The sequence below is a fragment of the Cyanistes caeruleus genome, chromosome 4, assembly GCF_971803275.1.
Source record: "Cyanistes caeruleus chromosome 4, bCyaCae1.hap1.1, whole genome shotgun sequence".
NCBI lineage: Eukaryota > Metazoa > Chordata > Aves > Passeriformes > Paridae > Cyanistes > Cyanistes caeruleus.
Window position 1 is genome coordinate 31,284,228 of NC_141704.1, and position 10,755 is coordinate 31,294,982.

General features: G+C 47.4%; 1 protein-coding gene across 4 annotated transcripts; it reads right to left on the reverse strand.

The window, feature by feature from the left end:
* Positions 1-107: 107 nt before the first annotated feature.
* On the reverse strand, positions 108-7,767 carry EIF3D (eukaryotic translation initiation factor 3 subunit D). Of its 4 annotated transcripts, none has more exons than XM_086887353.1 (15): positions 7,560-7,767; positions 7,118-7,251; positions 6,803-6,848; positions 6,281-6,417; positions 6,096-6,181; positions 5,538-5,610; positions 5,283-5,398; positions 4,942-5,074; positions 4,238-4,385; positions 3,882-4,012; positions 3,349-3,434; positions 2,993-3,122; positions 2,377-2,519; positions 1,306-1,586; positions 108-265 (listed from the first exon to the last, which is right to left on the reverse strand). In XM_086887353.1, the coding sequence occupies exons 2-15, from the start codon at positions 7,238-7,240 to the stop codon at positions 252-254; spliced, it is 1,647 nt and encodes a 548-aa protein (XP_086743479.1). In that variant the 5' UTR covers positions 7,241-7,251; positions 7,560-7,767; the 3' UTR covers positions 108-251. The 4 variants fall into 4 exon arrangements, with proteins under 4 accessions (XP_086743479.1, XP_086743481.1, XP_086743480.1 ...); XM_086887355.1 differs by having other exon boundaries at positions 5,283-5,395; positions 7,560-7,739; XM_086887354.1 differs by lacking the exon at positions 7,560-7,767 and adding an exon at positions 7,338-7,457.
* Between the last annotated feature and the right edge of the window lie 2,988 nt (positions 7,768-10,755).

The following is a 10,755-nucleotide window of genomic DNA, read 5'->3' on the forward strand; positions in this document are numbered from 1 at the left end:
TGTCCGGGGGCGGGCGGCGCTTAAAGGGGCAGGCGCGGGCCGGAGCCGTGACCGCGCGGGGCACCCGAACCAGGCACGCACGCACACACACACAGAGACAGCGCCGGCACTCGGCAAAATCAACTTTATTCCGCTTTTCCCCCGTTTCTGATCGATGTGCAGCACAGCCGGGCCGAAGGTGCAGCCACAGCTCGACCCTCGGGACCGGGGCTGCCCGGGCACTGCAGCCCCCGCGGTGCTGGCTGCAGCGTTCAGCTCTCTTCCTCTGAAAAAGAAACGGAAATGAAATGAATTCAGCCGGGGAAAGAAAACCATACAAACTCCAAAATTAAACCCTCGCTGTCAAGGAAATGCCACAAGGAACACAAAAAATCAAGGCTGCCACTTCGGGAGATTATCCCACCTCCAACTGTCTCCTCACCTCCCCACAGCTTCCCAATAAACCTGCCCATCAGCCAAGACCACACACACATCACTTGGAATTACACAATTTACATTCCTGAGCAAATTACACAGCAACCTAACTAACATTTCCATAATAAAATCCGGAGGCTTTAAGCCAGGCTAAGCTTACAGCCTAAAAATAAGCTGGGAGATATTTTTCCTATCACAGAAGCAAGAGCTCTAGGATAAATGGTTTCCCACTGTCAACGGAGCACACACAGATCTCACGTCAGGGATCAAATATAGTTTTAAGAAGCAAAGTGAAGGCAGCAGCTGTCCACTGGGCACCACTGATCCTCCAAAACTCCCATCCTGACCAGCCAGTGATTGCTCAGCTTCAAGAGTCACTTCAGAAAAGCCTTCACCAAGTTCCCTCAATTGAATTCTGTCACCACACATCTTAAATGTCACCTCATAGCCACTGCCATTTCTAAAACTGCAAAAAAAAATAAAAATATTCCAGTACCAACAGAAATTAGCACCCACCCACTCCTACAGACCTTGGGGTGGCTGAACGAAGGGCTCCTTGGCAGGCTTTGTTTTCCCAGTCAGTGCTCTGGATCTGGGACCTTCCCCCTGACCCCTGCTAAAATCAGTCCTCCCCAAGTATCTGCACAGAGGCACAACATCTGCATTTCCAAATCTCTCTTTTTTCTTCCAGCTCAGTACTCTCAATGTCACCCACACCTCTTTCAACTGAGTCCCATCCTTGGGACCACACATTCTCTACCCTCATTCCTCTCAAGTCATTGCACTGGTCAGATCTGACCCTTTAGCTCTGGTCTTCATCACATACCTACCACCTTTTCATCCAGACCAATACATCATTTAAAAGCATGAAGTGCCAAGTATGCTACAAACCTTCCTCTTCCTCTTCTTCCTCCTCATCCTCCTCATCTTCATCAGAGCTGAAGGTGCCATCAGGCAAACTGTAGATGCGGATCACCTGCTTGTTGGGGTCCTTGAGGATGAGGTACTTCCCCTCATCCAGCTTCATGCAGATGTCAATGACGCATCGCAGGATGCCCCAGGCATTCTCTATGCTCAGATTAATCTGGCTGGCAAATTCATTTGGCTTGAACTGCTGGGTGCCCAGGATCACATGGCGGGCAGAATCCTTCACATGGTAACGGGATACGTACCTAGGGGGGCGAGAAGTAACCGAAGGGGTTTCAGGAGATTAAGCCCAAACAGCAGAAAAACACCAGTAAGAAAAGCAGCGTGATCATCTTATTTTTGTTTTCTGGGCTAAAAAATCCTAATACTCCAACACAGAAAGCTAAGAGGATCTCCTGGCTACAAACTGTCAATCTGTAATGCACCTGGAAATCCCCAAATCGGATGGAGAGGAACAAAAGATAAAGAAGAATTAGCCTGAGATAAAATGAAGCAATTGCATGATTAGCTGCGAATCTGGAATCAAGAAGATGGAAAAGTATCAGTTCTGTGTCTGTGGATGGAACTGAGGGTTGCAGAACCACTAGAACTTATTTAGCAAAAGCCTCTTTATTCATTACCTACAGTACTCAACTGATGTTAAGCTGACAGTTTAAAAAATGCTGTGGCCATATCTCTCCCCACCACCTAATTTCTCAGTAACAGGTCACTGATGATCAATCAAGATTCCTGAGAGGCATCACAGTCACTGTATTTATCTCCCTTGTTGGTGACCACAGCAAAGAGGCTGAGAGCCCACACAGGCCACCTGACCCTCATGTGTGTGGGGTCAATCAATCACAGTTGGATGCTGAGGAGAAGCAGCTTACATCAAGGCTGGTACACTCGCCACAAGCCTTCCTTTCTCGGCTACTAAAACACTGGGTGATTTTAGTTTAGATTACTCGTTCTGTAAGTGCTTCGCTCAGACATACACAAAGTTTAATAATGGAAAATGCACCTGGAAGATATTTGGTGTGAACTGCCCCCCCTTACCCGAGTTTAAGATACTCTGATCCAGCCAGCAGCGCGCAGCATGTCCAGCGGGCCAATTTGTAGCTGTTGTTCTTCAGCTCCGTGGCAATGACAGCCCCTCTCTGAGAGTCCAGCTTCTGCCGCCAGTCCACTCCATTGCAATACTGAGAGGAGAATCAGAACCAGGATCAGCCTGACAAGCCAGCAGCAGCCATCTCTCCAGCCATCTTGTCATCACACATGGGAGCTGTCTACACTACGGTACCACGTGAGGGAATGTGAACTGCAGCCTACAGGGAAAGCTCTAGCACCAGGGAGAAATGCAAACAGCTGGGATTGCTCAACATTTGTGGCACTGGTTAGAAAGGGTAATTTGTGAGGGAAGATTTCTAAAGAGAACCATAAGAACAGACTGGCTACTGTGTTAAACACCCAGGGACAAGCAGGTTAAAGCCAGCTACCTTGCATTTAGGGGAGAATCCCATCAGCACTGCTTGTCCACCAAAGTCATACTCCTTGGTGGAATGTAACACCCGGGGACACCGCCAGATATTTGTCTCATCTTCCCTGCTGTACCTGGCATGTCAGGCAGCAGTGAAGCAGTTAGAGCTAGCTTGGGGATCCTGTTCCTCCTCACCCTCGAATCCCACTCGTTCAGTGTTTTGATGTTGATGAATGACACTTCTCCATTAGCTCCTGTCATCACTCCATCGTGTTCACAGCGGACAATGAGATCTATATCGTCTCCCAGCTTCCACCTTCGGTATCTGCCAATAAAAAATCCAGCTGGTTATTTCTGACCTTTGTTCTCTCCCAGATCCACGTAAGCATTCAGCAAAATCCTTTCCTTCTCTATCTTTTCACTGTGAGGTCATTCATGAATCCCTCTCAAGGTAAATCTTCCATCAATAACACTCCCAATCTGTTGCCTCCGTATCACACGGACATCCTGCCCCCTCTTGCCAAACCTGGGCATCAGAAATATCAACCTACCTGTATGCAACAGAGGCTACTTCATTTTTATCCATGTCATCCTCCACAAAGGGGTTTGGGTTGGGAAACTTGTATTTCTCCTTTCCCTGCAGATGGAAACAGCAGAGCATGTTAGGAGACAGCTCTCCTCTATTGGAAAAATATTCTTTACAGCAACAGTAGCTGATTTCCCTTATGTAGAGAAACACCAAAACATCAAGACAGCTGATGAAAGCCTCATGCCCACATTAGTCACAGCACTACAAGGAGTATTTGTACTGGCACTTAGGCTTCATTAAGTGTACTAAGAACCCTGTCTACATCATCAATGGGAGTAGGATGACTTGTCTGTGAAATAAAAGTGAAAACCTTTCTACAACAAAGTCACATTGCTCACCAGAAATAATCCCACCTCTTTCAAAACTGAAAGACCACTGACATAACACAACTGTCAATTAAAATGCTTCTGTGCTGTATTAAAGCAGCCTTAATGATGTCTCTTCTTGAGACTCTCTGAAACACAGACCCCACCACTCATCACCGTTGCACCTCACCATTCTTAGACACTGCTGGGAGAAGTTATGATTGATGTAGGTAGCTTCCATGGCCAGATTGCGTGGGGAATTAAAGGAGTTGCCCTCTTCCTGTGGTGGTTCATTGGCTGTTTCACTCACTGTCAGGAGGTCTGGGAAGAAAACCAGATGCAAGTGGTTATACTTGGGGGATTAACTATGTCAGCTTCAGTGAGTTTCTAGCCCCACCATCAGAGCAGATCAATACTGAAGTTCCCCACACATGTATCACATGTACTGTAGTAATCAGTTTGCTCAGGGGGTGCAGTGTGGACAGCCAAATAAGCATGAAGAAAATTAGACCCTTTAGCTACTGCAACAGAAATACTTTTCCTCACCAAAATCTGAGTTGTCCCTCTTGTCAAAGAAAAGCTTGGATCCAACTCTCTGGACTATGATGTCCCAGGAATAGACAGAGCGAGTGCAGCTCATCAGTGTGGCCAGGATGGCATCGGTGGCAAACACATTCCCTTGTGTCTTGGCCAGCTGTGAATACAGGAGGAGAAAACTGTTTCAGCAATAAGAACAGGTACCACTTCCCTAGGCAGGATGAGAAGTGCTAGCAAACGAGATCACTGATTTCTTCTGCTGTTCTGACTGAGAAAGCTGAACTGGTGAGTACCACATCAACAAAGCATAAGGTACTACCCAGCAATCCTGGCCCACCCTCACCCACACAAGGGGAAGGTAAGAAACTACTACAAAATGTTAGTTATGTTGGAAAATGCATGGTTTCTTACTACTAATCAGGTCACAAGAGAGAAATGTCGGAGCCTTCCTCACCTCCAAAAGCAAGGCCCCAAGGATCAGGTCTCTGACCTAAGTTTTCTTCCCAACATAGCTCAAGTACTGGTCTGCTTGCCCTTCCAGAACTACAGCTTTTCCTTGGCCAGTGTTCCTAGCTCTGCATTAATCTAGCTCTGCCTTCCACCCAAGAAAAATATTGGTACCGCCTAGTATTTCTTGCTTTTGCCCTTTGGTCTGACAGTGACAGATAGTCTCCAACAACAGCACACACCGAGTTTTACAAACCGGTGGATACCTTTCGGATAACTGGGTCATCCGTAGTGGTGACGGTATGGAAGATGCGCTTAATGCTCCTCAGGAGCTTCTCGTTTCTTGTTGTAATGCGGTCGAAGGCTTTGTCATAGTACTCCAGGGCTCCACAGCACTCTCTGCAAAGTTAAGAGGACCATCTGTATACCCTTCCTACAGGTAACACCACCCATGAACCACACAGGGCCTGCTGGGTGTTCCATTACTTCCCCCTGGTTTTGGTACCTCAATGAGAACATTAGGACCAGGCAGAAGACCCTTGAGCTCCTGCTTTCCAAAAATCCAGTCACTTCAAGGAGCAAGCAAAGGGCTGTTTTAGGAACTCACATGTCCTGTGGCTCTGACACCTCCAGATAGCGCATTTTCATCAGCCGAGGGAAATCCATCTCCTCCTTCACCTCCCAGTCGCTGCGAACTTCAACAGAGGAGTCACGAGGTTTCTGCTGTGCGACCAGAGGCGGGACAGGTACAGAGAGAAATGGAGACACATCAGGATTTGTGTAAGAGGAGCTGCCCCATGAGTGCAGCCCGAGAAACCTAACCATCAGAGGAGGAACAAAGCTCATCAGTTGTGATTTCTACCTGTGATTTCTGGTCCCATTTCTGCCTCACTCCAAACTGCTTCTGAAACTTCTTTTGTAGGCGTAAACGATCTCTAAAATGACAAATGTGAGAAAAGACATGAAGAGAAGTTCTTGATTCCTATATGGCACAACTATTCCTCCACTTCTGAACTACTACCAGAGGAGCAGTGCTTTCAGGCACTGAGCTCCTGAAACATTTGTTGAGCCATCTGTTGATCAAGATGCTTGAGGCATTAAAAAGTCTTTTCTTTGCTCTGAGAAGCTCTTTATATAGTTTTACCTGAAGACTGAAATGCAGTTTTCAGACAGGATATTCTCTGGTTAGAATGCCACCCTTACTTTCTAAATACAATTTAAAAATTCTCCTAAATTATTAGGCAGCCATTTGAAATTCATGCTTTCAAGTACTACTGACACCAGCAGAACTCGAAAAATCCTGAAATTCTTTGCTATTTGCTCGCTCCAGCAGATTCTGTTACTGTAAGTTTGCAAATTCATCAACAGTATGTTCACACACTCCAACCCGAGCTTGGTAAGCTTGTCTCTGCAGCCTCACCTCTCCTTCTGCTTGGCACTCTTTGGCAGTGTCTGCATGCTGAACTGCAGCATGTTCCGACGGTCCTTGTCTCTCCGAAGGTTCCTCTGCGGAAATGACGAGAAGAAAAACGAAGACATTTTAATAGGGAAAGACTCCTGCGCTGCTGAAGCTCCCCTCTGATCCCCTCTCCGACAACACATTACCTGTGCAAACCTCATGCGGTTCCTCTGGTACGCTGTTTTCTGCGTCCGGGCCGTGTCCACCAGCTGGAAGCTGGTCTCATCCTCCTCGTGGAAATAGGCATATTGGCTTCCGCCACCAAACTGTGAGGAGTACTTGTCTGGAAATAACACAAAGTATCTCAGCACCACGGTTCTAAGAAAAAACCTTGATGCTTTGCCCTTTTCTCTCCCCGACTCCCTTCACCTAAGTCTGTCGTCTAAATTGGGACTCCTGCTTTACACCTGCATGTCTTCTCCTGCTCCAAACCTCCCTTATGAGCCTGGGCAGTAATGCAGTACAAAAACCCAGAGTAAGCCCCTAGGACAGGGAGAGCCACACAGAGCTTTCCCAAGGGTAAAGCACGCTTCCTAAAGTAAGCTGCCCGTCTTGCTGAGGTGTGCAGGTAATTACAGGGTGGGTGCGAGACATGAAAGCAGGAATGACGCTTGGAAGGAAACTTTGCAGAAAATAAACCCCAGGAACAGCCAGCAGACCACACGTACTTGTGTATCTTTTATCCTGATACGTGGCTCCTGTCCAATCGGCCACCTAAGAACGAGCGTAAACAGTCAAAAGTAAGTATTAACACAAAACTTCGCCCCCACACCTCTAACTGCACATGCAGGACTCCCAGCAGCAGAAACAAACACTGCCATATGCTCCAGGTCTAATCCTTTTGAGTCCCACCTCTGCCTGCCAGCCCTGCCAGGTGTTCACAGCGTGTCAGGACACACTGCCAAGGGTGCCAGCGGAGCAGCCAGGGTAACAAAAGCGAACACCGGGGCCCGGAAGGCACCCAGAGCTCACGGCACAGGTACCTTGCCCAGGCGGTCTCCTTTGCTGAAGGGCTGGTAGGGCATATCCTTGAACTGCTCGGGCACAGCACACGGGCCCCAGCCGGAGGGGTTGTCCTGGATCACGGGCGCCACAAACTTCGCCATGTTTTAATTTTCTAAAGGTGAAAAAATAAAATAAAAACCCCAAAACCTCAGACCCTCAGCCGCCGCACGGTGATGGCACCGAAACCTGAGGCCTTACTTCGGCACAGGCCACTACCAAGGGAAGGCGCCTCCGCCAACGGGGCCCAGAGAGAAAGGAAGGCTCCGGGTGGGCGCTGCGTGTGCCGGGGAGGGGCGGGGTCGCGGCCCCACCGGAACCGGCGGGACCGGCGGGGCGGGGCCGGGCCGGGGTCTCGGTACGCGCGGGAGGTGCCGGCGCGGCAGGCGAGCAGCTCCGGGGCGGCCCCAGCACTTCCCTCACCTGCGCGGCCCCGGCGCGGCCCCGATGGCGGCGGATCCAGCGGCGGACCCGGGAGCGGCTCCAGCGGCGGCGGCGGCGGGCGGGGAAAGGGCCGCGCGCAGCCCCGGCGCGCCCTTCTTGCGTCAGCGCCGCGCGACGGCAGCGCCCTGTCGTAAAAGCAGAAAACCTCTAACCCTCCCCGGAAAAGCGACCAAGGCGCGCGGCTGCCGTAAAGCGGCAGCGTTGTCGCAATGTGTTAACTGTCAAAAAAATTTTCTTAAGAAATTATGTTCTTTGGTGTTTGATCTTTGTGTGCTTTCAATTCTGATCAACAAGAAAGGAGGTTTAATCTGTGAAACAGCAGCTAACAAACGAACTCCAAGTGATGTCCAGGTGTTAGAAAGACAAATTACTTGACAGTAGAATTGCCTTGTTAAGGTTTAAGGATCAACATTTTTCAGTGACCTCAGGGGAGGTTTACAAAGCTTGGGAAGAAGGATGTACCACAGATAGTGGATGTTAAGAGTGCAGAATTCACAAGCCACAAATACATTTGCCAAAACCCCCAAGATAAGGAAGAAACTAATAAAGACAGCTCAGCAGCTGTGCTGAATCAGCTCCAACAGAGTAAGAGGTCATTCTGGCAGGGGGAGATCATGGCCACTGATCCAAGAAACCACCGACTCGAAAGGAGAGAAAGACAGACTGATCATGCAGAGTAAATAGCATGAGCAGTGAGAGGATCATTAACCAGTAGAAGACAGAATACTAATTAAAAAGAGAACTAGGTAACTTGTAGCCAAGGGTCATTAATGCCTTGTTTTGCCAAAATACATAGAGTGAAAAGTTTCGGTAATTGTGCTGGCTTTGGGGATTTGCCATCCAGCACCCCTTTCTATGCAGAACTGTAAATAAATCAAATACTTGGACTTGGACTGTGTGTGTCAGTTGGCCTCTTGCAGACTGGGTGAAAGAAACTGTTTTGGGACAACACTGTCATTTACAGAAATTTTGTTCCTGCTTAATCACCACTTAATAAGGAAAAATATGCAGGAGTGGAAGGAGATTGATGTTAAGGATAGTGTAAATTTCCCCTGTTGATTAAAATGCTTGAGTTTGGCTTTTAAGTGTAAAAGCTGCGGGTGACATGTGACAAGACCCATTCACTTTACCCAGATGTCATAAAGAGGAAGAAAACTTGGCCTTCTGTGTGTGCTGAAGGCTCAGCAGAGCACAGCAGCTCCGACAATGGTGAGGTCAGAAACATCTCCAGTGCTAATGATGGCTAAACTTCCTGGAACTGTGGAACTTCTCTTGGCAGAAGTATTCAGCCCCATGGTAGGCAAATGCCTATTGGGAATGGTTTTGGTGTCAATGACTTGCCTTTTTTTTTTTTTCCTTTAGGAAAACTTGAGTTCAACTTACTTTACAAATCATGTATTGGAAGAATAATGATCCTCAGCTTAGTCAAATACAGGTTTCAACTATTAATGTGCAGTTCTCATCTGGTAAATTTTGCTTCACAGACGTGTGATGGAGTTACTGTGATGTCTGGTTGGTAAATTCCTGTTTTCCCAGATAAAAGCTGAGATAGACCTTAAGAGATGACTTTGATAGAGAGCAGCCTTAGAGCACTCTGGACAAGAAATATGTCAATAAAGTTATATGCTAGGACAGGAAACATGACTTAATGATATGCCTCTTCATTCCCCTGCCCAGCTTCTTAAAATAAAAATATATTCCATATATTCCAAACTCTGCAATGATTCTATGGAAAATCAGATACTTTCCAGGCTGTAGTTGTATGATCATTCAACCAAGTTGTTTTTAGAGGGTGTTACAAAAACCACTTGACTTTGAGAGTCAAAGATGTGTGAAGAATGGGAATTGCAGTTGCCCTTGCTGTGTTCACAGTGTGATATTCAAGCTTTCCTGTCATCCCTGATGGCTTCCCTGGACCTTCTGGAAGACAGACCTAGGGCTGGAAGTTGGATTCAGCCCTCTGGAATCTCTAGGAGACCATGAACCAGTGATTTAATATAGCAATGCCTTGGGTCCCTGTCTTTGTAATTGGGATAGTATTTCTTCTCAGGGAGTGAGGGCAATAAATCATTAAATCCCAAATGTTCTCATGCCAGAGTGATTGAAATTTTCTCTACCTCTAAAAAGAGCAGGATTTGGTTTACAAATCTCTTCAGCTCACAGGCTAAAAAACTCTTCAGAGTATTTTACTGAGTATCTTCTACCTAGGAAGAGTCTAGATCAATATTTTCCAGGCAGAGAGGTTGTGCATTTTCTTCTTTATTTTCCACTTGTGATTCCTCCTCGAGAAAGAACTGAAGCTGCAGCGGTCTTTGCTTTGACAAGACACCCTGCCATTAATCAGAAGAGGGATTATTAAAGTAGCTCTTCCTGCCAGCAAAAAAAAAAAAATCCACTTACAGAAATACAGTTTATAAAATACAATTTGTAACTGTCTCACCTAAACAGCCTTTTTGGAGACAAACATCATCGGTGCTGGAACTGCCTCGCTGGTCGCTTGCATGGCTCAGTGGGATCCCAGCTGCAAGTGACCCCCACAGTGCCTGTCTCTCATCCCCCCAAGCTGGAAAATGGGCTCCATGGGCTCAGAGGGACTCACAGCTTAGGAGATGGTGAGGAAAAGAGGAAGAAGTCCTGAAAAGAGAAAATAGGCTTAGGAATTAATGAAGAGAAATAGACTGATAAAACAAAATCCCGTGCTTTCCACATTTTCCACTTTCCTCCCGGGCCTCCGTGAGGTGCATGCAAGAGAATGTAGTGCTGCTGCTGTCTACCAGAGGTGGCAGTTCATGTGCAGCTTGGTCTCAGCCCACCAAATTTCCTTTTCTGGTGACACAGTTGGATATAGGTGTGGGTTGGAGGAGACGGCATGCATAGGGAGTGGTTATGCGGGATAAACGCTCCCTTGGGCATGGATCTAACCTTCCATTTTCTTAGCAAGGAGAAGAAGAGTTCTATGAAAAAAAAAAAAAAATCTGATCTTAAGCAGTGGAGATTTTCTGCCACAGCTAGAATTCATAGAGTGTTTAAGGGTTGGAAGGAACCTTAAAGATCCTCTAGTCCCAACCACCCCTGCCATGGGCAGGGACCTCCCTCTAGACCAAGGCCTTATCCAGCCTGGCCTTGAACACTGCCAGGGTCGAGACATCCATAACTTCCCTGGGCAACCTGTTCC

Coding starts and splice junctions, on each gene's coding strand:
- EIF3D (XM_086887353.1), bottom strand. CDS start 7,240: ATGGCGAAGTTTGTGGCGCCCGTGATCCAGGACAACCCCTCCGGCTGG. Junction 6,849..7,117: donor AAGGAGACCGCCTGGGCAAG/GTACCTGTGCCG, acceptor GCTCGTTCTTAG/GTGGCCGATTGGACAGGAGC. Junction 4,386..4,941: donor ATGACCCAGTTATCCGAAAG/GTATCCACCGGT, acceptor CTGTATTCACAG/CTGGCCAAGACACAAGGGAA.